This window comes from Patiria miniata, unplaced genomic scaffold (genome assembly GCF_015706575.1).
Source record: "Patiria miniata isolate m_02_andy unplaced genomic scaffold, ASM1570657v1 HiC_scaffold_5, whole genome shotgun sequence".
NCBI classification, from domain to species: domain Eukaryota; kingdom Metazoa; phylum Echinodermata; class Asteroidea; order Valvatida; family Asterinidae; genus Patiria; species Patiria miniata.
The window spans coordinates 5967256-5994709 of record NW_024037072.1 but is presented as its reverse complement, the minus strand read 5'-3'; the positions used below and the strand labels follow the sequence as shown (position 1 = coordinate 5994709).

Genomic DNA, 27454 nt, shown 5'->3' with positions numbered 1-27454 from the left:
TTTTGTTATTCAGCGCAGCGCGCACAAGTATTGGAACGACGCACACGCGCCCGCGGTTGTTGAAATTCGTCGGATCAGTGCGCGACGTCGCGTATAGCTGCAATTCAAAACATTTCAAAACATGATTCAGTAACTTTTGATTTGAAATTGAGATCTTAGAATGCTGTTTTTCTCGGAATGTACAGCTGAAGCTGAGCTGAATCTTCATCAGGTTAGTTGTTCAGTATCCTTCATTAGATTTTGGAGCACTTTTGTTGCTTCAAACGAACAAAATGCACAAATTACAAATGATGGACTGTAGCTTTAAGTGTGTCGAAGAACTGACGAAATCAGCATTGAGTTCATGAAATCACTTCCACTTGCTTTGCATATTTTCTCCATCACACTGTAAATAAACATGATGAATAAATATTAGGGTGGGGGGGGGGGAATACTTTTATCTACTGTCGATCTGATAAGTTGAACACTGTGTACGCAGCCAGGCCCCTAGCTGGTTTTAAATGTACTTGTTTATTAAGCACACATTTATTACCTTTCATAAATATCTTTCGGTCAAAAAGTCAAAATGTCAAAAATTCACAAATTTCCAATGATTTTGTTCAACAGTTTACCTCACGTTTCGTGAAACCTGTCTTGACCGGTTTCAAACAACTACCTTTGTACTTAGCCAGGCCTCGAGCCGGTCTTAAATGTGCTTGTTTCACATCGGCCAAGCATATTTTTATTCTCATTCATAAAAACCTTTTGGTAAAAAAGTCAAAATAAGTCAAAAATCCACAAATTTCAAACAATTTCCACCTCGTGTTTCGTGAAAAACCCCTGTGGCCATGTCTATGATATGTGCCTCACGCGCGTGGTGCTAAAAAATCTCCTTTTATGGAGATTGGCATGCGGGCGGTGCATACTGCTCAATGTGGCGCAGAACTCAGCAGTGCAGGAATAAGGTGTTTATGAAACCAGCCGGTGTTTTATCAGCAGTTTGAAGCCACCCATGTGCCGGGCTCTCATTCCATAGGAATGGGTAAGCTGTCTTAGGTATTTATGAATACGAAAGTTAATATTTACTTCATAACTCTTCGCAACAATACAACAAGGATTTATAACCTACCTTACATGATTTATCTGTCGTCCAAGGCCAACGCGTTATTTGAATGCCCACTGTGATATTAAAGGAAAAATGGTGGAAAACATTCAAAATTGAATAGATGAGACCAGTTTCTATCAATCAGTTGTATACATCAGCATCATTGACCATACTTGGAGGAGAGAGAGAAAGCAAGTCACTATCGTACAATTGTCCAGACTCCGCCCCGGGAACTAGTTTGTAAAATGTCCAGCTTGTCAATACTCGGCGAGTATTTATGCATTCCGAGGGACTGACAACAAGCAGGTCACTATTCCGGAAATAGGTACCCTTCTGTGGTCGGGTTGCATAGACCTGCACTAGTGACCTCATTGCCAGTCAATAGACATCCCGAGGGTCTAGCTGTGACTGACCACAAGAGGGTCCCTATTCAGGAAATAGGTACCCTTCTGTGGTCGGGTTGCATAGATCTGCACTAGTGACCTCATTGCCAGTCAATAGACATCCCGAGGGTCTAGCTGTGACTGACCACAAGAGGGTCCCTATTCAGGAAATAGGTACCCTTCTGTGGTCGGGTTGCATAGACCTGCACTAGTGACCTCATTGCCAGTCAATAGACATCCCGAGGGTCTAGCTGTGACTGACCACAAGAGGGTCCCTATTCAGGAAATAGGTACCCTTCTGTGGTCGGGGTGCATAGATCTGCACTAGTGACCTCATTGCCAGTCAATATGTGTCTACTATTCTCCCAAATGTCATATACATGTATGTAATACCTGTCGAACCTTCAAAAAACAGGAAATTACCTACGACCCTTTTACAGAATTCTAGAAACAGTATCTCTCCAAATTTTGATAATTCTGATGAGACAACATAACATAAACTCCAAGGAGTACTACATAAAGTGTCCCTATAGATTCAATTATCCATCACCAATGTCATTGAATCATCGTCATTGCTATCGTCAGTCTCCCATTATGATTTGTTCATTTTCCTAACTCTCCCTCTTTGTAGGGGAGGGGAGGGGGGCAAAAAGTGTCCCCTCAGATGTCACTAATATCATTGAATCATCGTCATTGCTATCGTCAGTCTCCCATTATGATTTGTTCATTTTCCTGACTCCCTTTTTTGTCGGGGGTGGGGGGGGGGGCAAAGAGTGTCCCCTTAGATCTGGCCCTAAGGTCATTGCAATCAACGTCATTGTTAATAGCGGTGGCACATTACGATCTGTTCATGCGATGACTCGCCCTACTCTGGCTGAGGGAGACCAATAGTGTCTCACCCTCAGAATTAGCCTTGTAATTGTCATCACTGACATATCGTCATTGTCACATTATTAGGACTCACCCTTCTTCGTCCCCTGCGGCTGTCACAGTCGCTTTGCCTTCCTTGTTTCTGCAGCACATGAAGTAGACGATGAGGCCGATGATGATCAACAGGCCTCCGCCTCCTAGACCCACAGACAGGCCCACAATCAGAGGGATGTTGATTGAATCCTCCTCGCATAGGGCACCCTCCTTACCATCCGGGCAGCTACTGGAAAGACCAAAATTAAAAAAAAAAAAATTCTCCACAAAATTTCCTTTGAACAATCAATCCAAAGAATACAAAACTCAGTCTCAACTTCGCTTTCTTCGGCCAAAAAAAAAAAGTCTCCGGTTTCTGGTATGCGCGCGCGTCGCCGTAGCCATGAAATTTCCAAAAACATTTCTTTAAGAGATTTTGTTTATTGCCAATATTCCTTAGTTGTTTAATTATATTCTAACTAGAGAGACATTCCTCTATAATTATTCATTTGACCTGTCCCTATAATTTTGGTTCACTTTGGGCTTTTTGTATGATTTTGACTCACGATGTTGTTTCTCAGGAAGTGAGACGAAACAACAATATCTTTAGTTTATTTGAATTGTGTAATACTGTAAAATTAGTACTTGCTGCATAAGATTCCAAAATGTTGTCGCTTTTTCTTGTAAACACTGATATATCGGAATCACTGCTTTTGATACATTAATTGTACAGTTAGGCCAAAAAAAAATATATTAGGTCTCTGATTAGACCAAAGTTCCGGAATTGACGCGGCCACACGGCTTTTTTTTTTTTTTTTTTTTTTTTTTTTCTTCAAGCTTGGATTGTACAGACAAGGTGGGGTACTATTTTGCTTTTTTGGTGTCCTCGTGTACATTGGTGTCCTCCTTAATTTGCCTAGGTGCTTTCGATCATTTGCCTTGGTGCAATTTCCCATTCCTTGGTGTTCTTTGGTAAAAAAAAAATGAGCAGGTGCGGAAATAGGGGTGCTGTTGGAGCTACCGCGGAAAATTTTGGGAAAAAAAAAAAAAGACGCGAATGATTAAAATCGACGCGCGCGCTGACCAGAGACCGACTTATTTTTTGGGGGGCCTTAAGTGTAATGTCCAATATGTCGGACACCGCCCAGACTTTTGGGCATATTCCGATATCTCATTTTGTTCTTCATTTTCTTGTATCGATTGCTTTTTTTTCTGTCAATAACTTTGTGACATTAGCCAGGATGGCTGATATTTGTTTGAATTTATCGTGAGTTTGTCCAATGAACTTGATTTGAGAAATTCTGTAATTATTGTTGTTTAGCTTTTAAGCATTTGACATGACAGTCTGCCGGCGACAACTCAACACGTATATTCATGTCTTTGTCATTTTACAGAGAATAAACAGACAAGGATCCCGGCCAGCGAGACCAACTGGTGTTTGTCTAAGCTTCATTTGAAACCCCGGTCACATATGTACTGAGTCTTTAATCATATTTTTCCAGTACGAAAAAATGCCCCAAATACCTCTTGATCTGAGATGAACAACAAAACCCACCTGCAAATTTCCCCTGCGGCGTTATCGTGCGTACATGTTCCCCCATTGCAATAAACGGCGTCAGTGCTGCATCGTGAGCTGCACTTCAACTGGCAACCGTCGTCTGTTTTGTCCTCGTAGACCGACAGTTTGTTGTTGCACTGCATTGCGTTCTTAATCTCTTCAGTGCAGAAATTGGTGGTATCTGCAAGCAAAACAACACAGACAAATAAACGGAGTAGCTCACAGGGTGAAGAGTTTCCGTCAATGTACCTAGGACATTCGTTGTCTACACAGTGTGCAACATTCAGAAAACAAATAATTTACAGTGTTTAATGAGTTTTCTTCAATGAAATTATATATTACATTGAAGCCCGACTATTTCTCAGTCCACTCCTTTTTATCATCAAACACCCCCTAACCCCCCCCCCCCCAAAAAAATACACCCTACCTTTTACACTTTCGAAGTCTGGTACCATCTCTAAGCTGCCTATCCTGCCTGCTTCAACCTGTTTTTTCACCGTGTCTGCGAAAAATTGCTGCGGCTGTAATGCACGGATTTCAGTCGTTGCTGTTCCGTAATCATAGCTGACCGTGTGTGGAACGATCACACTGCCTTTCCTGTGAGGACACAAACGCTTTAAGATTAACGCATTTTTAACTAAGTATTGCCCAATAACAGTATACGCACATCACTTCAAGTTTGAAATAACAGCTGAACAATAGTAACTAAAAGACCGTTCATTTGGGTAGCTTCTAAAGATGTGCTGTCTAATTTTCAGTTTCACCTTGTACGAAATTGTATTATTTATTTTCTTTACACTTATTTTTATAGCAATACAAATGTTTAGATAGCAATACACACGCTTAGTTTATGGATACATTATTTATTTGTGAACATGAAATAATTACGCTCTATTAGGCTAGACTGGTTCCCGCCCCTTTATCAGCTTAAATAATGTAGGGACCGGGAACCAGTCTACTCCAAGGGTTGCAGATGCCAAGAACAGACCTGATCTTTGGCTATTCTTCTTAGATGCATGTATGATGTCTGGCATACCTTGGAAACATGTTTTTCGAAATTCAAGTACTGCTCTTAAAGGGAATATACATCATTTGCTTTTGCTGTAATTTTCAGAAATGGATGGAATTGGAGGGTTGAAATATATAGCAAATATAGTTACACTGACTTTTTTGAGGTTTTGGGTTCAAAAATGCTATAAAAACCAAGAAAAACAATCGTTTTCCTGTAGTCTGGTTCCCTGACTCCATTTAAGAAGAAACAGAGCAGTTTACATACATTGGGGAATTGTAAGGTCAGGGAACCAGTCTAGCTGGCTTGTACCCGTTCATAGGTGTGTAATTGATTGCAAACAAGTGCGATGGTCAACTGGGGCCAGTAATTGAAAAAAACCCAGTTTTTTCCAACGCTGGTCGGCCGATCAGCGTTGGAAATTGATACAAAAATACCACTTTTCTTGAAAATGACAGTATACCAGGTGCCATGATTTTACAGGATGCTTTACACTGTCATTCACTAACAGTCCAGCAAGGTATTTCAAAATGATTTGGTAGTTTTATTTTTTGATGTTTGCAAATGTTGTATTTTCCCTTTAAGTATGCATTATGACAAATGATAGGTGAGAGTAAGGAATTCTGACCTGATTTGGGACTGATCCACGACAACTTCTTTAAAGCTGTTTGACAGACCGCTGTAAGATGGCGTAACCTATTTAAATGAATACACACATCAATTGATAATGATATTGATAAAGTATTTCTTAGAAACACGGGGGCTGATGTTGATTCTTTTGCTTGATTGACAAGTATGTATACCAAGGTTAAACACATTTTCGCTATTCAAAAGTCCGAAATTCACACTACACCAGCCCAGCTGCGTTTTGCGCGACATCACGTAGTACCTGCGACGCGCACGCCAATCTCGTTATAAGGTAAGGAGCTGTAGAGGGGCATTCCATATTATAGTCAGAGGGGTGTTTCATAAAACATGAAGTAAAAGTGTTGAACAAAATGGTTTTGGCACCGAAAAGATTTTTATTTTTTTATTTAAATATGTGCTTGGTCGGTATTAAACACTCTGTTTAAAACCGGTGGGAGTCTGGATGGGTGATAATTACCCTCGGCTTTGCCTTAGGTAATTATCACCCATCCAGACTCCCACCAGTCTGAAACAGAGTTATTAATGCCTCCAAAAACACACATTTATTCCCTTAATTAAAACAGTTGTAAAAAATAGTATCATGCCATAAAAACAAGTGTTGTCTGTTCTGATACAGTCCATGGGTTTTGTACCCCCCAGGGGCAAATGGCACCCTTGGCTTTGCCTAACATGTCATTTGCTCTCCCCCCACCCCTCGGACGTACACAATGCATTGGACTACATCACAGCAGACAGCAATTGCACAATGTTCAGTGCATTATAACTTACAAACAACTTGAAAGTATTGACAAGTGCGACACACGCATCTGATTCTTTGTCCGTGACGGGGTCACAGTCTGCACCTGAAGCGTCTGCAATGGATAACTCCACCTGGAATACCTTATCCACTGTTTGACAAAAACAGAATAGCCACAAAAGCCATCACTTAATGATAGACTATAGCTTTTATGTGCTACAGGGTGAGTAAAAAAAAGTGGAACCCAACCCCCAAAAATATATTTCATATATTTAAAAAAAAAAATTGTAGCACCAAACATAATATTGACTGGAATGAAAAATTACTAAAATTGCTCAATCCTTTCAAAGAATATCACCATTTAAACGCAAATGACCCCTGAACCTGTTTCGTCCAAAAAAACGCAGTTTATTGTGTATTCCGACTGTTTGGAATAACAAAGGAATTGACACAGAATACTTGTTTCAAAACTGTCAACAACTGTAGTACACAATATCTTTATTAACAACCCTGGTTAGGCAAACAATATGATTTATAAAATCCACTTTTTTCTAAAAGACGGGCCTTCAAAAGGACTTTGTTGAACATGTTTAACTTTTAAACTGAGGCTTTGTCTCTGGTGATGTTTGAAGACAATTGTGACGACGAATCTTAGAATCACATCTTTGGACGAAAGAGGTTTTAGGGTCATTGTGTTTAAATGGTGATATTGTTTGAAATGATTGAGCAATTTCAGTGTTTTTTCCATCTAAAAGTAGCTTATGAAATTGGCTTTCAGGTTATTATTATGTTTGGTGCTACATATTTTTTTTGAAATATGAAATATAATTTTCGGGGTTTGGGTTACAAAGGGAGCATTGGGGGAGACCACTGAGAGTGACATTGGAACGCATTGCCAATGACGCCCGACTTGTGCTATCATCAGCATCTTGGTTCAGTCCAGTTTGCACAAAAATAAACACACCAGTGGAATGTTTATAACACTGCATTCTGTTAGATCCAATCATTTTCTCAGGTTCAAAAATTGTTGATGAATCACCTACCTGGAACGGCAATGTCCGGATACTCATCTTGGTACGCTGGAAAAAAAAATAACAATCCATCCAATAAATAAGCGAGCAGCAAATAACTTATTTCTGAATTTTTAAAATCAGTCCATTTTTTTTCTAACATGATGCATTAGCCTCGGAGTTAAGTCTTGAGGAACTTGAAGTTGGACGAGGTGAATGCAGGATTTCCAATGTCCTTAACTAAAAGTTTTGCTCTTGCATATGAATTGTGACCAAAATCTGATTGGGCAAGTGCAAAGTTTTTACCAGACAGGGATGCAGACAAGAATCATAATTAAAATAGGCTTTGTTTGATTGAACTATTGGGGGAGTGTGGCCAAGTGGTTAGGGTTCGTGACTCATGATCAGAGGGTCAGGGGTTCGAATCCTGCTGCTGGTCATATGCTGTGTCCTTGGGCAAGCCACTTCGTCTTCACTTGCCTCTCTCCACCCAAGAGTACAAAAGGGTACCGACATTAGCAGGGCGGTACCCTTTTGAACTGTGATGGTCTAGCATTCTGTCCAGTTGGAGTAGCAATATTCTCAGTAGTTTCATGCTACTGAAACCGGAGATAAACGCCGGCCTGATGGGCCACACTCGCCACAGCTGCATCTGCGTGTCATCGCGCGATGCATGACGCGCGCCCCAATCTCTGTAAAAGGAGTTGTATACGTCTTACTCGCGAGCTGAACACTCTACTATGTAGCTAGAGGGAGTTTTGAAAAACATGGAGTAAAATTGCTGAACAAGATCGTTGGAAACTATTAATTTTTGACTTGTTTTGACTTTTGGACCAAAAACTTGTGTATTTTTTTTTTACCGAAAAGGGTATTTATGGCTCGGGTAGTTATCAGCCATCCAGACTCCAACCAGTCTTAAACATAGTGTTTAACACCTCCCAAACACACATTTATCCCTTATTAAAACAACATCAATAGGTAAGTGCAAAACACTACATTTTTGGACACCAATGTCTCATAGGACTTTCATTGTTTAGGTCAGTTAACTTACGACTGCAACTGAAAATCCCATCGCCATAGAAATCTTCTTTGCAAGCACAGGTAAAACTTGGGGTCAAGTCTGTGCAGTCAGCGTTTTCGTGGCATGGAGAGGTTGCAGCTGCACACTCATCCACATCTTTTCAAGGATGAAAAAAAAATAATAATAACGTTTTTCATTGATTTCGTTTACAGTATTTCACTAAGTTAATAATAGCCCAATCAGTTTTCAGTGAACTGATTTCTCTAAGGGCCCCGGAGTACAAAATAAATATAAAGAATGCTAAAAAAAACCTCAGCCTCTCATACGTTTTATACAGATATTCACGTTGAAAAGAAAGGAAATGATGATATATTAATTGCCCAACTTTAAGTCAAAATAGCCTATACATTTGGGCAAAATGTTGTCAATTCTACTCCGATAAAATCATCAACACTTGGGGTTAGTACCTATAAAATCATCAACACTTGGGGTTAGTACCTATAAAATCATCAACACTTGGGGTTAGTACCTATAAAATCATCAACACTTGGGGTTAGTACCCATAAAATCATCAACACTTGGGTTAGTACCCATAAAATCATCAACACTTGGGGTTAGTACCTATAAAATCATCAACACTTGGGGTTAGTACCTATAAAATCATCAACACTTGGGGTTAGTCCCTATAAAATCATCAACACTTGGGGTTAGTACCTATAAAATCATCAACACTTGGGGTTAGTACCTATAAAATCATCAACACTTGGGGTTAGTACCTATAAAATCATCAACACTTGTGGTTAGTACCTATCAACGGTTGGGCATGGACTAATCCGGCAACAGCCATTTTCTGCGGTTGTACCAGGCCCACGCCAGGCACCTTCAGGTAGTACGCACATACCGTCCGGGCTCCTTCGATCTATAGTGTTACCAAAATGCGTTTTCACCTCGTCTCTAAGAACCCGTGCGGCATGCACGCAGGCGTGGCACCACCACAAAAAAATGGCGTCTAATTTTGTTCGGCAAGTTACACTATAGAATAACATTCCCCAACTTTTGTTTTCAGCAACCTTTTCTTTTACATTTTACAATGTAAGAATCGAAGGTTTAGAAGGATTTTTTTCATGCTACGCATAGAGCTGAAGTCCTGATGCCCTGAGAACTCAGCTTTTTTTTTTTTTTTAAATATATGAAGCTTTGTGTAACAGTTACATGTCTTCATGTTAAAATGGACATTTCGAATTACTGCGAAGAAAACTTTTTTTGGAGGTTCACTTTTGTTTCGTGTTTCGTACAATATCCAATGCACAGTTTTTTGACTAAGTGAATTAGTTAGGTTGACGTAACTGAAATTGTTAACGTCAACTTCCATTTCACATCTACATGGAGTGAAATGAAGCAAGCATCAACTAAATTGTTTGGCATTTGTAGTACTGATTATCTTTTTTTCTTTAACTAGGAGTCATCCCCAGGATAAGTTGTGGACAAGTTTGTCTGCAATTGGCCAATTGTAATGTATTACTAGCAGGGTTCTGAACAAGTTTCAGAAGATATTCCATTCAGGAAGTTATCACCATTATTTACAAACTGACAACTTCATTGCGGGAAGTTTTTCACGAAATTTCTTTTTCAGAATCCTGCAACAAATACCCATTACAATGGGCAGACTGCGGGTAAACTTTTCCTCAATTATCTCACATATTCACTGAGATGACTCCTAAATTGTGTGTGTAAATCTGTGCTGCTGTGGAGAATTGTAGGGGCACAATATAAATGAGCGGTACTAACTTGCACAATCTGCGCCGTCATTGGTGGCTGAGCTGTAACCGTCTCGACAGACGCAGCTGGCGGCGCCAACATCATCTAACATACAGTCAGATTCACCCGCGCACACTGGGTCACAAGCTTTACCTGCAATTCCCAAATGCAAAGAGAATCATTGCATGAAAGAGTTACTACACTTTCAGTAAGATTTGAGGCTTTGCATGGTGGAGATACTAATTAATGAAAGGTTTGCGGAAACACCATGTGCAAATAGTTTCTCAACTAAGAGAATGGTTCTGAAAAGAACCAGAGGTATAAACTCGACGTGACTCTCCTAAACGGTCAGAGCATACTGACCGGAACGTCGAGTTTATACCTCTGGTTCTTTTCAGAACCATTCTCTTAGCTGAGAAATTATTCGCACACGGTGCAAATAGAAAAACATAGAATATTGATGGGAATTGGGAACTAAACTCCATGAGTACGCACAAATCCAGGGGGGGGGGTTTCAAAAAAAAAAAACAGCTCTGGCTTCAATTTTTTGTTCATAGATAAATATTAAAAATAATGTGAACCCTCACCCCCTGCTATGACACCCACAAAAAATTATGACAACTTTACTTGTCATAATGTCCGCCAGTTCACAACATTCGGACAGAGCCATCTGGGGTACGGGGGGTTTACAAATGTACACTGTTCTGTAATACAGTGGTCATGATCGTCAGATTCGAACAGCGCCACCATTGAAAGTATAGTACGATACCCGCCTCCCCCACCCCCATGCACCCCCTCCTCCCCCCCCCCCCCCCCCCCCCACGCACCCCCTCCCACTCCCCCCCCCCCCCCCCCCCCACTTCTATTGATTTTAGGAAGGCCAAGTGTCAGTAGAAAAAACCTTTCTATATTTCAGCTCCGATTTGCTGGTGAAAAAAAAAAACCTGCAAAAATTCCTGGATCTGCTCCTGATCAGATGTGGTCCGATTCCCATATTCTATACACCACTGGAAAGATTATTCAATTTCCTTCCCAAGTGAACCCAAAATCCCAGTTTTCAAAAGCTGGTTCAAGCGACTGGTTTTGTGCTGGAGTTGTCACATATGTGCGATCTTTTTTTTGTGTGTTTGATACATGTATACAAGGACAAACCTGTGACGGTGACATCAAATGAGCACTCTCCAACATTGCCAACAAAATCAATGGCCGAGCAGTAAACGGCCGTCTTCCCGTACACAAACGAGGATCCTGATTTGGGTATGCAAGTGACGTTGACAGGTCTGGTCTGGTCGCCATCATCGTAACCCACGGTTGGGTCGGTCCATTCAACAGGAGCCTTATTAGTTCCAGTCACCGCATCAGCGTTTGCTGGAGTTGGTGGGCACAGGATTACGGGTGCAACGGAATCTATAAAGAACAAACACAACTTTCTGGTGAAAATAAGGGGCAAAGTGAGCTCTGCGAACAAGAAGCTTCTCAACGGTTACAAAGAGAAAGTCAGGGGAGACAACAGGGAGGGCTTCTGGAAAGCACTGCTAACGGTCACCAATCTCTATTAGCTTGGTGCGCCAACAAAGGAGGGCGTCTTTTCAGAGCTCCGTGGATGGGACACACAGCGTGTTGTAAAATGAATTGCATGACGCGTCGCAGCTGCGATGCATAGTAGGAATGCGACGCGTCCCAGCGCTATGATGCATCCTAAGTTACGATGAGTAATGCAATTAAGCATAAGTTACGATGAGCGATGAGTTATGCAAATAAGCGTAAGTTACGATGAGCCATCAACAGGTGTTGGCCATGACTGAAATTGCACTGCTCTCACGCACATGTTTCAAGCAATCTTAACTTGAAGCATACGTGCAATTTGAAATAGCATATCAGTCAAATGAGCAGAGTGTGTGCGTATCACTTAAAGTGCGATGTTATACCAGATTACCATTTTTTTTTGGTTTTGTTATTTTCCCCCATGCCATTTGACCTCTTTAGATTTGCGGGATTGGGTCTCTAGTTGATAGGAGTCAATGTTTGAGGTGCGCCAAAGGATGGCTTTTCTGAAATGTACAAATGATCTCCTCCCTTCTGCATGATGGGAGCCTCACGCCCGCAACCTACAAAATGCGCATCATAACTCACACTTTAAAAGGTTGATTAATAACAAAACAGACCATTTCAACTTTTTATCAACTTGCAAGTATTGTAAGTGAGCAGCTTTTTTTTTAATATACTTTTTGAAATACTGAGGCAGGCAAATCTATATGTACAAATGTATGTGCTATGTACTAATTTAATTTTCTTGTATCTTAACCAACTTAGGCCAACAAAAAATAATTCTGCTTCTGATTACATGGCATTCGAAAATAGGGTATGTAGGGACTATTTTTTTTGCCAATTTTTTTTGTGTACGATCATATGGAGGCATCTGCGTGTAGTCAAGGGTAAAAGGTAGAAATGAATGGTTTGGGGCGTTTTTCTCTCATTTTTCCATTAAAAAAAAAATTAAGGTAGGGGCTGTCAGAATAGGGTAGGTAGGGAAACCGGAAGCAGAACTATTATTTTTTGGCCTTATATGGGTTTTTCTCTGTATATATTTGTTTAATTTATGTTTACTATGATTTTGATGTTTTTAATCTTGGTAAACTGTCATGCAATTTGACCTATGGGCCACAATGTGACAATGTGAATGCAAATATCATACCATACCAGTCATTGTTTCATACTTTGATTTTTACTAGGATAAGTCAAAACAAGCTAAAGACCATCCCGATAGGAAGGTTTTGAAGGGTTGGGCTATTAAGTCAGTTTAGTTACAGGTATAAACATTGCACAAAATGTGTACATTTACACAACAAGGATGGCTAAAAACTCATCCTTCGACTGTTTCAGATCAAGGAATTCAATGAAAGAAACTGCACATGAGGCCTTTGTCGACGTCATGCGATTAAAACCGGAGTTTTCAGAAAATAGCAATTACATTCAAAAACAAACAATTTCCTTCAAAAAAAAAAAACAGCACTGATGAGAGACTTTTTTTGGATATTTGGAAAGCATGACAATGAAAATAATACCTTCTTTAAATGAGTATTTTAAGATTGAAATAATCTTAACTCTGTTTATCCCATCACCTTACAGATAACTGATCACATTAAATCATATTGTTTCAGGTAGCAAAGGACACAATGATATGTCATACGTACCAAGGATAACTTTAAAGGTGCACTGGCTGGTGCGTTCGCTCCCAGCGTCCGTAGCCGTGCAAATCACCAGTGTTTCTGTTTCGTTGAAAGTATCTCCACTCTTATGGTCACATTGGACCGTTGCTGGGCTGCCACCAGTAACCTTTTCCCAGGTCACCACAGCTTCTCCCGACGCATCTGGGGCTACAACTATGTTGCTGGGGCACCCTTTGTTGAAAGTTGGGGCTGAAGCATGAAACACAATAAAAGAAGAGATTTAAGGCCAGAGTACGGGAATTGAGGACTCTGCCTGAATGATGATAATTAAGACAGTGACCGGTGAGAAGATTTAAGGCCAGAGTACGGGAATTGAGGACTCTGCCTGAATGATGATAATTAAGACAGTGACCGGTGAGAAGGTTGGACCAATCATAGAGTCCGATTTTCATATGATTCAAATGTTCATACGACATCGGTTCGTACTTCATTCGAAAGCATTTAGTGAAGCAAATTTAATGATGTCAACATTTGAAGTTTCGTTGTGACGGTCTCCATTGTTTTACCCAGTTCACGTCTGAAGACGTAATAACACACACTGGCTATTTTTATACACAGGCACAGCTGACAGGTTGAGAGGTCAAGATTGCCTCGCCTCGCCTCCGGGTGACGTCTTAAGAGGTGAGGGGGTTTAACCAATAATAGGGTAAAGGAGTCCGATCGTCATAGGATTCTGACTTTCATATCACACCGGCTCACATGTGAAAACCACAGTGCAGCGAATTTCATGACGTCAACAATGGAAGTTTTGTTGTAACCAGTTCGCATCGGAGGACGTGATAAGATGCACTGGTTTTTTTTTTTATACAAAGGCACGGCTGACAGTTAAAAACGTCAAGATTGCCTCGACTCGCCTCCCTGGGTGACGTCTAAACACGCTAATCCCTCGTGCCTTTTGTTCATGCACACAAAGTCTGTGGAGGCGGACCGTGTGTTGATACTGAATTGGCCGCTGTGCACAGCCTATATTGTTCTACAGTTTACGCTACAGTGCACACCACAGAGTATTAATTCATATAAAGTTTCGGCAAAAAAATATCGTACAAATACTGCTGAAATGAGTCTTGCAAATCAGCATTTGTGACGTTTGGCTGTACATCAGAAATTGGCTGAAAAAATTGTGCCTTTTGCGAAAATTGAAATTTTTACGGGAAAATAATTATTCCACTTTGCGCCAGGATTATTTTTGCGAAAAGGCAAAATTTTCCAGCCAACTTCTGATATACAGCCAAACGCCACAACAACTGATTCGCAAGAGTCACTTCAACGGTATTTGTACGATATTTTTTGAGGAAACCTCATATGTTTCAATACTCTGGGGTGTGCACTGTAGCGTAAATTGTAGAACAATAGGCCGTGCATAACGGCCAATTCAATATATACACACGGTCCGCCTCCACAGACTTCCCAGACTTTGTGTGTGTGTACAAAAGGCACGAGAGATTAGCGTGTTTGAACATCACTAGGAGGCGAGTCGAGGCAATCTTGACGTCTTAACCCTGTCACCCGTGCCAGTGTATAAAAACAGCCAGTGTGAGTTATCACGTCCTCCGACAAACTGGATAAGACGCCATTTGGGATGGTGCAAACAGGCATGAATCCAAAGTAGCTGACGTAAATATACAAGTCACTCCAATGCCCAAAAAACCAAACAAACGAATTGTTAACAATCTATCATTTCAAGACTGAAATAAAGCGCTGATGTAACTTCAATAAAAATTACACATCAATTTTATATTGTTAATACCCAGGAAATGTCCCTGTACAAGGCTTCATAAGCTTAGAAGACCAACTGACAATGCACTGTAAGCAGTCGGCTTGTCTAAAAAGCTGAGTGAGTTACATGTTCTGCCGATCTTGTTTTATTAGTGACTCACCTGTACCGACTTTAACTTTAAAAGTACACGTAGCATCTGGAAATGTGTCGGGTGCCACATCTGTTGCATTGCATGTTACTTCAGTTGCCTGGTCATTCGGAAAGGCGTCACCGGTGTTTGGATCGCAAGAAATGCCTACTAGATTAGTTCCTAAGGAATCAGTGCCTCCGACCGGTGGGACATAATCGACTGTTGTTTCCGTTCCAGTGGCTCCTTTATCGACCTCTATGTCTTCACAACCACTCGCAAATGTCGGATCTGATAGAAGAAACCACAAGCAGATAAAAAGAAATATTGACTGCCAAAAACCGCATCAGGAACATGTCAGCATCGACCGATTGAACTACCCACCGTTGTTAATAAGCAAAGCTTCGACGTGAAAATGCCACACCTTAAGCACTCCAGTAATACATTATATTAACACAACCCTCCTATGGCAACATGCATTGTCAGCCTGCTTATTACTTGGGTCAATATTGGTCAAGACCCCCATTGGTTTGTACACAGTAGGCCAGGAGGTGAGGACGAACATTTTGACCATTGGTGACCTTTAAAATGTTAACAACACACAGAAAAGTGTGCGCATGTTTCCTTTAATAAAACAACTTCAACGCTACCAATTTGGACAGGATTTTAAAATCTGGCAAATTGACATTTGCGACTGCATCAAGATATTTAAACAAAAAATGTTAAAAAACGGAAGTCCTTGGACAGCATGTGAACCATGTACCCCCTGAAACTAATTGTGGTGCGATCAAGCTACATGAGTCGTTTGTCGGGAATTTTCATTTGGATATACAGGCCAAAATAGGGCCACTTCATCACATCACTTCATCACATCTCTTGGTGTTCCGACTTCCATAATTTTTGAACTAAAGATGGTACCAGCATGCGGTTTTCACAGCAGTAATGCTGAGATTGTGCTCTTTTCAAATCTGTAATTAAAAAAATTTGACCGCGGTCGATAAAGGACTCATTTAGCTTGATCGCATCACATATTCTTTCCATTTTCCACTTTACCATGCAAGCAACTTCGAACAGCCTCCACTTTCTGTCTCCCTTCATACCCACCGCAGTTTACAAACTGTCCTTCCTTGTTATGTAATACTTGTGCCTATTATTATGTATAATAACGGTGGGTAGTTGGATCAGAATGTACGTCTGTGTATGTATCGTTAGTTTTTTTGGGGGGGGGTTTGGTTCTATGTCCTCCATCTTTATGGAGAAACTGCATACCTGTACATATCTTCAAAATATTGAATGGTCAATTTAGGAAGCCAATTTTGATGACATTTGTTGGACAAAAAGTATTTTATGTTTTTTTTTTGTCTATTGATTTGTTTTGACCATTGTTTTGGGTGAGCAGACCGTTTAAATACAACCGTGCTGAATGGTGCATTCGAGGTACGTGCTATACTCGACCAAATCTGAAAGCAGTCAATTGTACACAAGCAGTGTATTCCGGTGTGCTTCTGGGGTATAGAGGACCTATTAAGACCATTGTACCTGTCTGTATCCTTTTATATTTGATAGCCCTTCACCTAGCATGGCTTTTAGCGATGTGATGGGAAACTTTAAGTTTGACAAAAATCTGTGGGTGGGAATTCAATCTTTTCTTTTTGACTCTAGGAAATGAAAAACAAACTAGAATTACTCACAGACTCGGACTTTGAAGTCGCATGTAGTTGTGAGACTTGACGAGCGGGGGTCTTCTGCTGTACATGTAACGGTGGTATCGCCAGCGCCAAATGTTGAGCCCCTAGGTGGGTCACATGTGACTAATGCGGTTGCAGTCCCGTCGCCTTGTCTCGCTGGAGGATCTGTCCAGGTGGCAACGGCTTTATTAAAACCAGTAGCACCAGGGCTAACTGCCTCGTCTGCTGGACACGCTGGGTCGTTATCAAATGTTGGAGCTAAAAAGCATTTTGTAAAGTGGAAAAGGACATTTTGCGGTTTATTGTGAGGCACATACATAAAGGCATATAGGCCTCGCTCAAATGACGTCATTTCCTACAGACCAGCCAAGTGCATCGGCATTTTGTGCGTCAACTTGCACAACGCGCATCGGCTGCGTCATATTCTGAACATATTTCGAGCAACAAGCATGCGCGTTTAGAACATTTGCAACACTGCGCATATGCAGGCTTGATTGCGGAAAATATGCAGTTGCTGTTCTCCTACAGAGATGGCCGTAATTGAGCGAGCCCTATAGAATTGTCTCCATTCATCCTGAAAGTAACCTACTATGTTATCATCACACATCATATACGTAGTTGAATAAAGTTCAGACTGAACATCGGGTGACATTGTTCTGTATGGCTTGCTCTCAATAAGAAGAAATCAAGAAATGAAGGTGATTTCCCACGTCAATTAACTGATTTTGGGGATGAAGAGTGCTACTGATGAAATCGTGTTTTGTGATCAAAAGATTGTGCATGTTTCTTTTGTGATTTTCTCAAAAAGTGTACAATTTACAGAGCTGAAACTTCAACAGGTTACGTTTTGAACTATCTTCCTTGAATTTTGTGTGGTGTATAGGAAACGCAAAGTTCACAAAAAGCAAACGATCCTCCATGCCTTGAACAGCTGTTGGAATGCCAATTTGTTGTTAATAATTTTGTCTTTCACATCTTCTTGACACACTCCTTATCCCCCACTCCCCCATCCCATTTCCTGATTTCATCCCATTTCTTGGGAACTGTTTTGTCCATGATAGTATGTACTGTTTAATGCAAAAGCTGTATGATGTTCTTGACTAAGTTGTCAGAATATTTTTCTCTCAAAAAGAAAATCGTACCTGCAGAGACTAGCACATTAAAGGAGCACGTAGCCTTTTCTTCGTAACTGGTATCAGAATCGGTGGCCTCGCATTTTACTTCGGTTGCTACGTTATCGGGGAAGCTGGAACCACTGGCAGGGTTGCATGTCACTGCTGCTCTGGTATTTGTCGAATCGAGAGCTCCAACTGGTACGTTGTAATTGACATTAGTATTTCCACTTGTTGGGGTTGCAAATTGGTCATCACAGGTACCATCAAATGTTGGAACTATTATATAGCAGTTGGAAAAAAAATTAAAAATATATGCAAAAATTCAAATATTGTCTATCTTTGTTTTTTGCTACATGCTCCATGAGTGAAAAGTTTGCTTTTCACAATGGGACTATAATACTTCGGTATGTTTGTCTCCACGTAAATGTTGTCTTAAAGGGAATGTACATCATTGGCATTTGCTGTAATTTTCAGAAAATGAACTATTTGAGGGGTTAGTATAATAGATCAAATATTGTTACACTGACATTTTTGAAGTTTTGTGTTCGAAAAGGTTGGAAAAACCAAGAAAAACAAAAATGTTCAAGTAGTCTGGTTCCCTGACTCCACATAAGATGAAATGGATCAATTTATAGATGATGGAAAATTGTAAGGCAATGGAACCAGTCTAGCTGGCCTGCACCCGTTCATGAACATGTAACCAATAGCAAACAAAATTTGGACTGAAAAAATGGTCAACTTGGAGCAGTAGTTGAAAAATAGTTAGGTTTTTCCCAACGCTGGTCGGCCGATCACCGTTGGAAATTTATACAAAAATACGATTTTCTTGAAAATGACTTCACACCAGGTGCAATAATTTTACAGGATGCTTGAGACTGTCATTAACCAACATCCTAGTAAGGTATTTCGTAAAAACTTGGTAGTTTTATTTTTCGATGTTTGCAAATGTTGTATATTCCCTTTAAACTGGCTCATCTAATTATTCATGTAAAAGATCACTTATGAACCAATCTGTGCACGCTATCACTTATATCGCAGAGGCCCCCTTCAATGGCGAAAGAATTGAGTTAGCTACTGTTCAGATAATCCGCCATTGGGTATCCAAGCTTTGCCCGATGGCTTGTCTAATGGCTTGCACAATGCTTTCGCCATTGCAGGGGTCATGTACCCAGATTCGTCTTTACTTAAAACCAATGCAGTACATTTTTCAACGTTAATTCCAGACCCAGCAATGATAAAACACACACGGTGTAAATTTGGAATTCCAATAGATGAAACGCCAACTCACTGACTGTAAGTAAGATTTGAGGCTTTGCATAGTGGAGATACTAAAGAAGGAAGGTTTGCGGAAACACCATGTGCGAATAATTTCTCAACTACCGGTAAGAGAATGGTTTTGAAAAGAACCAGAGGTATAAACTCGACGTTCCGGTCAGTATGCTCTGACCGTCTTCAGGAGAGTGCCTAAACTCTTAGAAGAGCTTAGGCACTCTCCTGAAGACGGTCAGAGCATACTGAACGGAACGTGGAGTTTATACCACTGACTGTATTTTCCAAATCGTCTTTGGCAACTTTTTTGCTCTCACTTTGTTTTGGAAGATGCTTGTGTTTTTCAACCTTTGTACAGGGTCGTGTTGCGTGTTGACCCTCCACAGAATTTGCTTGAGCAATGGCATGTATCAGTAACAACTCTTACACAAAGAGATCAATATCGTGCACCAAAAACGGATTATTGAAACGCACTGGGGGCTGTGGTCCAGTGGTTACGGTGTTCGGCTCATGTGCCTTGGTGCGTGGGTTTGGACCCTGACGGGTAACATGGCGCTTGTGTCGTTGGGCAACACATCACTAATACTACCACTGCCTCTCTCAACCCAGGAGTATAAATGAGTACCTGTGAGAGTAGGCACTAGATTGCTCTGATCTCGGCTGCAAAAAAGTGGTCTCATGGCCTGATGAACAGGGGTAATAACTTTGAAGTGCTTTGAGAACGAGCTTTGGTAGAAAGTGCTATAAAAGTGACACACATAATTATTACAATTGCATTTTGGAAGTTGTTAACTTTTTCCTTCATTTTTTTTGTGAAATTGTCTTAAACGTTTTGATTTAAGGCCATTTTGGGCATGCAAGTATCATTTTGAATCCTTGAAAGGGTGTTGGGTTTGGGTGAACTCTTTTACATGGACTGTTTGAGCCTTTTGTATTTACCCAAATCAAAGAGCGACCCTTCTATTGAAGCTGCCATATCTCAAAAGGGGTTGTAGGATCATCTGGCATAAATTCTCTGATGTTCTTTTAGTTCTGAATCTTGAAATGATCGTGACTCACAGACATAGACGTTGAAGCTGCATTCTGTTTTCAAGTTTGGCATACGAGTGTCCACCGCCGTACACGTGACCGGCGTCGATCCGCCATTGAAGTCAGAGCCGCTTGGCGGTTCGCAGGTTACTGTTGCCGCTTCCCCATCACTTTGCGTGGCTTCCGGGGTGGTCCAAGTAACTCCCTCTGCAACGTTTTTGCCGGCGGTGGGTCCAGTCATTTTCTCTGCTAGACACCCCTTATTGGCAACGAATGTAGGAGCTGTAGGCAAAATGTAAAAAAAAAAAAATACATGGCTGGAGGGTTAAACTAGTGATCTTCCATGGGACAAAGGCTAGCTAACGCAGGAAACAAGATGAAATTAATGTCTAACTCTGTGGCTGTATGTACGTATATACAGTGTGTATAAAAAAAATGCAAACAAAATACAGGGTGGATAAAAAAAAAAACCCGGAAACCGAGATATTATTGCCAATTGGGACAGAAGTTGGGCACATGTGAATCAAAGGGAGATATCCTCTGTTAGGGTTGAATCTCCTCTTTAAAATGACACCCTGGTCATGTCATTACATTCACGGTTGACTGAGCAGTGACCAATTTTATGAAAGGGTCTATTTAGAGAATTGCGCCTCTTTTCAAAATGTGTCAATTGTCACAGAGTGAAAGGCTATATGGTTGCCAATCAAGGCAGGTGGGGCAAACAAGAGATTTCACCATGACAAATGGCGCAAGTCTCTCAATGGACCCTTTCATAAAGTTGCTCACTGCTCAGTCAACCGTGAATGTAATGACATGACCAGGTAAGTAAAAAAATCCAACATTTTGCGTCCTATTAAAACAATTGTGTGCTCATTCCTGTGCCTATACTACTCAGTCTCTACGAAAAAAATTGGAACGAAATCTCTGCTTGTAGCTGCACAACGAAATTGTGCTACTATTGCTGCTCCAAATGAAGTACCGAAGTGAATACATAACGCACACAATTATGTGTGTAAAAGACATTAGCGCGCGATTCAGCCTGTGAACCAACACGTGCGTGTACTCCATTCGTTTGCACTACACTTCCCGGTTCTAAATGATATCACACTTCGGTACTCTATTTGTATGAATCTGCCGACTACAAATTGCTACATTCCAACCAGATTTTGCTACCCATAAATCAGTTTGCTGAGATAAAAATGTTTTTATGCGGGCTTAAAAAAAAATCGGGGTGATGTCACGTGACATGGACATGTGACATGACACCGAAGTGACAGGTTTCATTATTTTCCAGTCAAACTGGATAATTGGGGGTTTACTAACGGAGAAAGAGAGAGAGTCTACATGTTTGGGAAGAGGCAATCTTGCATTTTGAGTGGTTTTCTCTTCTCAAAACACTCGTGAGTGGGCAATCAGTTTACTCACTGTGCATTGAATTATACACTACCTGTCCGAACCTAGGGCACACGTGCGCTACATCTCTATCACTGGCAAATACGTAATATGGGGCATAGGGGGAACGTCCCCACTGCCCCCCCCCCCCCTCCCCTATGCCCCCCCCTCCCCTATGCCCCCCCCCCCCCATGCCCCTACTAAGATTTTCGAAAGGCACTTGTTTTCTGAAGACCCACTGATAGAATGCCTCCCTCCAGAAAACGTGACCCTTTGAACAATCTTTCAAATTGGACAGTAGTTATGTCAATGACCTCTACAAAAATGCCTCCATGGTTGATAGTGAAAAAAAAAAAACTCACCTGTACCGACCGTCACTTTCAAGCTGCAAGTAGCCTTGGTTGGAAACTTTTCAGTATCGGAATCGACTGCGAAGCATGTGACAACAGTTTCCTTGTCATTTAAAAAGGCGGTACCCGTTTCGGGGACACAGGTGACAACTGCATTAGTGGTCGTTGAATCAGGTGCTCCAATGGGTTTGACATATTCAACTACAGTTGTTGTCCCAGTTTCCGGAGCCACAGGTGGGAAGTCAACACAAACCGTCGCAAATGTTGGAACTTTGAGGGTAATAAGAAATAAAATTGGACCACTGATGAGAGACTAAAGTATGCATATGTGTGTTCATTGACAGGGAACACTGTAAAATACAAACACGGTCACTCTTACAATCTGAAAACCCATTCCTTGCACACTGATTCAATTTTTCAGCCCCCCAAAAAAGACAAGTGCACAATTTGATGAAAAGCGCGGATAAAAAGGTCGGGGCAGCAACTGTACATAATTCGTCCTGTGCCCAGCAGAAGGGCATATGCATGTATGCCCTTATGCGGGAACATGCAATCACAAAAATCTTCCCAGCAAAAGGGCCTATGCTGAAAACCACCTCGATTTTAATGAAATTAACAACGTTTTCGTCAGAAATTAATACAGGTTTCCAAGCAAAACTTATGATTGGTACGTGTGACAAATTTCAAATTCGTACGATCTATAATACGCGCGGAGGAACTTTGGATTCATAATGCGCCCGGGAGAACAATGGAACCTTTCAATGCAGTTTTCTTGCAAATAATTTTTGCGTCAGAATGCTCATATGCCCTTCTGCCGGGCACCCGATGAATTTCTGTTGGCTTGTGAAGAAGTGAACAGCTGCGAAATATGTAAATACTCCTTTACTACTAGCTAAAAACAAACAATATTCACTCGCTGGTTTGATTCTCCATTGTAAAGAATAAAGATGGACAAAATTCACTGTTTGCACAAGTGGACAGTGGACACAGCACTGTTTCTATTTTGATAGACATGTACCTGAGCTATTGTTTTCCTCTTGGTCTGACAACTTTATCTCCACATGAAAATCAATGCATGTTGCTTTTAAACAAGAGGTAGACTATTTTCAATTGGAAACTTCAATTATACAATTATGTGTGGCTCCATCATACAGTGAGATTATCAATTAGATTCTTAGAAGGTGCCGCAAACAGAACAACCAAAAATTTCAACTTACAAACTTTAACCTTGAATTGATTTGTGGCTTTGTAGGGTGCTCCAAGGGGATCAGTAGCCACACACGAGACATCATGTGCACCGCCGATAAACTCCAATCCTGACGCTGGGGTGCAAGTGACTGGAACTGGATCTCCGTTAGAACCGGTTACAGCCGGTGCAACCCACTCAACATTTGTCGCTACGTTTTTCCCCTGATCAGGCGCTCGATTGATATCCTGCACTAACTCACTGTCAGGCATGTTTGGCCCTGGGTAAAAAAAAGAAAAGATGAAAATAAACGTCTATCACTGAAGACATCTACAACCTCTTCCACAAACAAATGCCCCAGATTTAAGTTGGTAAGACAAGGTATGATACAATGGGGAATACCCAGATAAAAGTTTCACACAGTTTAGAAAAGCAGGGAAAGGTCCGTCTGGTTTATTTAATTTAAACTGAATAATAAGTTTACAGGAAACCGTTCTAATTTTACAGCAGTCAAGTGTTGGGTTAATAGTGACATGGCATTAAAATCATCTGCAAAATACACTAAAAAAAATGACCAGGCTATTTCTTGACAACCAAAGCCGCTATTTGCTTTGTGTAATTTAAAAGCAACAGTTAACATTTCCTTTGCAAACTACTAAAACGTAATGCCTTGTAACATCGCATTTTTTACAAACTTTTAGCTCACTCACTGTAGCAAACGCTGACTCTGCTTCCACAATCTCAAACGTCTGATTTTGCTAAAGAAAGAGAGGTGGACTATTTTCAATGGGAAATTTCAATTATACAGTTAGTGACACACAATGTGTGGCTTCATATAATTGAGTTCATATCAAACGGAATTTCAGTGAGGTTGTCGATTAGATTCTTAAAAAAGTGCTGAGTACAGAACAAGAAAAAATTTCAACTTACAAACTTCAACCTTGAATTGACTTGTGGCTTTGAAGGTTGCTCCAAGGGGATCAGTAGCCACACACTCAACATCATGTGCACCGCCGCTAAAGTCCGATCCTGACGCTTTGGTGCAAGTGGCTGTAAGTGGATCTCCGTCAGAATCCGTTGCAGTTGGTGTATCCCACACAACATTTGTTGCTACGTTTTTCCCCAGATCAGGCGCTCGTTTGATATCCAGCACTAACTGACTGTCAGGCATGTTTGGCCCTGGGAAAAAATAAAAGAAGATGAAAACAAAAGTCCAACATATCCACATCCTCTTCCATACAAAAATGCCCCACATGCCCAGCCCTTCCATTGTTTCCATTTTGATAAGCATGTGATTGAGCTCTTGTGTTCCTCTTTGTCTGACAACTTTATTTCTGAAGGTTCCCTGGATGATTATCAGTTTGCTTATGGACCACAAAGGAATACAGAGGACGCAATTCTTAAATTGGTTCATGGTATCTGTGAACACCTGGAGAAGGCAGGGGCTTTTGCTGAAGTTCTTTTTGTAGACTTTGCGAGTGCCTTCAACACAATTCAGCCGTGCTTGATGGTTCAGAAACTGTTGGATCTCAATGTCAACTCCAATATTACACTCTGGATCAATAATTTCCTAACAAATAGAGGACAGCAAGTTAGGTTTAATTCCACTTTCTCAACTATCCGTTATATAAGTACTGGGGCCCCACAAGGTTGTGTTCTTTCTCCCATTCTGTACACACTATACACTAATGAATGTTGATATTGAATTGGTATTTGCTTTCGGTAACAGTTGCAAACTTCCCCTGCAACTTACTAAAATGCAACGCTTTGTAGCCTTGCTTTTTTAAATGTTTACTTCCCTCATTGACTAGCAACCATGTACCAAGTGAACAAGGAGGCTAAATATAAAAAAAATAACCACAAAAACATCCTTCACAGCATGATGACATACATGTACATAGCAGGATGACACAAAGAATGAAGTAACGCTTTCAGAAATTTCATTAAAAAGAAACACAATTATTCCACTCAGCTAGACCCTTGAAGTCAACAAAATGGCTGTTGTTTTGACTCCGTTAACGTGTGCCCGGGTTGTACGACTTGAAAGTATGATTTGATAGACGGTAAGACAAATTTTGATAGAGACGTCGACTAAAACTGCAACAAGGCTTGTAAACAAGCAATCTTAAACGATCATTCCAGTGGACAACATGTGACACAGCCTGGTATTGTCTAAGTACAGGGAGCACATTCGGAGTATGATCTGCATAGGGGAACCTTCTCACAACTTTCAACACTACTACTTGCAATCTTAATGAAAAATAAATCAAATATACTGGCAAGAGGATGAGAAATATGCAACTTACAAATGTTGACACTGAACTGATTGACGGCTCTGAGTTTTGAAGTTGGATCTTCACCGTAACACTCAACAGGAGTGGAACCTCCGACAAATGATGTACCAAGCTCAGGTGTACATGTGACTGTAACAGTAGCTCCACCGGGGTCAGTTACACTGGGTGGGGTCCAGGTCACACTTGCCACTTTATTTGATCCTGCATCGGGCGCTTGTGTCATATCCGCTACTGCTCCATCTAACTTTGGCCCTGGAAAGAACACGGCATAATTTACATTTGGATTTAATAAAACCCGAGGGGGAAAAAAAAAAAAACGATGCGAAATAGTCCCCGAGGTTGCACGTTTGGTAGTCTGCATCATCCATTGGTATGTAGATATGCAATTTCATGCAGTAGCATAGTGAGAAATTTTACATGGGGGAGGTGTTGCCAAATGTTGTCCCCAAAACCAGGGTTTGAGAAACGGCCGGGGACTACATATAATAGTGTGAGCCACTTAATTCCAAATACAGTCATGCTGAAAAAATATATATATTTTAGGCTGTGCACCCATGGCGCACAAAAAGATATGCCTGAATTATTTTGGACACCAATTCATGTAAAAAAATGTGTAAAGTCATTTATCCATTAAATATTTTTCAGTCGCTGTTAACAAGATATCGATGTATGGGTTTTAAAGTTATTGATTTAGTATGTATTTAGTAAATACATTTTTTTTAAATGGCTCAAGTTTCACTCACATACTGTAACCTTGAATTTACAGGTAGATACTTCATTAGCAGCTTGCGTGGCTGTGCATGTCACATCATTTTCTCCTCCGCCGAACTTAGATCCAGATGCTTGCTGGCAAGCCACTGTAGCAGCGGCACCATCCATCTTGATAGCAGAATTAATCCAAGCATATGTTGCTTTATAATCATTGGGGTCCGGTGATCGTATAACATCCTCTCCACAAGAGTTCTCTGCAAATTGTGGAACTGCAAAAATAATAATGAGAAAGACTTCCTTCTTAATTACTGTCTTGTAGTTGCAAACAGTAAGAAGTTTGCTCACCGACACCAATATATTCCATCTTTGAATTCCTGATCACTACTAATTTAATATCAAATTTCATATCAAAGCCATACACTCCGTTACGAGTGCAAAAATGCCTTTCAAGAGGAACGATATTCTGGGAATGAGGGCATTTACTTGAGGAAAACCAAACACGCTTTGCCAAAAATGTATGTTTTGAAGTGAAAAGTTACATAACTTGAAAATCAGTGGTGAATCTAGATCGAGAGGGGGGGGGAGGTGATAGGGGTTGCAAATACCTCCCCCCCCCCTTCCCCTGTGTTACTACCGTAACATGGGACAAAAAATAATAAAGGGTAGGCTCAAGCTCCCAACTTTATTCTTAAACTGTCTTTGAATCCAAGAGAAAGCATCGTAGATTGACAGATTTTCCGAGGGGGGGGGATGTCCCCGGACCACCTAGCAAGGCCTACCTTTATTCAAACCCCCCTCCCCCTTCATATCAACCTCAAATTTTTCCCGAAAGCTACATCAGCCCCTGAAAATTGCGTTATTTGTCTCCCTAGAAGTTCCTAATAAGGTGACACTCGTTTGACAGAGCATTTACAAACGTGTTGTTTAAAACCAGTTTTAATAGGGACCTGGTCACCATTATTCGGCTTGGGTCAGTAAACTTGAAACTTTCTTAGCCAAACAGAGAAATTTGATAAAATCACGAAAACAATTTTACGTGAGGGAAAAAATTAGAAATTAGTGTTTGAGTTCATCACTGACAAATTCATCAAGGTTTTCTCAAATGTTTGCGCAGATAAATCGGCATCAATCATGCACCTTTTCAAGTTACAGACTGTGAAAGAATTTCAACAAAATCATTATTTTGTAAGATAGCGCGGGTCAGCCTAAATGTCATGTAGAGGTTTGAAAACCCAC

At 40.8% G+C, this 27454-nt stretch overlaps 1 protein-coding gene across 1 annotated transcript in view; it reads right to left on the bottom strand.

The window, feature by feature from the left end:
• Positions 1-203: 203 nt before the first annotated feature.
• The window catches only part of LOC119740603 (hyalin-like), a 41518-nt gene continuing 14267 nt past the window's right edge, over positions 204-27454 (bottom strand). Inside the window, exons 7-27 of the mRNA XM_038215961.1 lie at positions 26251-26487; positions 25520-25759; positions 24144-24392; positions 23245-23493; positions 22040-22297; positions 20316-20567; positions 18015-18263; positions 16876-17130; positions 15218-15475; positions 13305-13529; positions 11263-11517; positions 10141-10263; positions 8383-8508; positions 7365-7400; positions 6354-6472; positions 5566-5633; positions 4356-4525; positions 3926-4109; positions 2432-2620; positions 1109-1158; positions 204-385 (exon numbers count right to left, since the gene is read on the bottom strand). Of these exons, the coding sequence (XP_038071889.1) occupies positions 1119-1158; positions 2432-2620; positions 3926-4109; positions 4356-4525; positions 5566-5633; positions 6354-6472; positions 7365-7400; positions 8383-8508; positions 10141-10263; positions 11263-11517; positions 13305-13529; positions 15218-15475; positions 16876-17130; positions 18015-18263; positions 20316-20567; positions 22040-22297; positions 23245-23493; positions 24144-24392; positions 25520-25759; positions 26251-26487 (3782 nt within the window). The 3' untranslated portion in view covers positions 204-385; positions 1109-1118. The remainder of the gene's footprint in view (positions 386-1108; positions 1159-2431; positions 2621-3925; positions 4110-4355; positions 4526-5565; positions 5634-6353; positions 6473-7364; positions 7401-8382; positions 8509-10140; positions 10264-11262; positions 11518-13304; positions 13530-15217; positions 15476-16875; positions 17131-18014; positions 18264-20315; positions 20568-22039; positions 22298-23244; positions 23494-24143; positions 24393-25519; positions 25760-26250; positions 26488-27454) is intronic.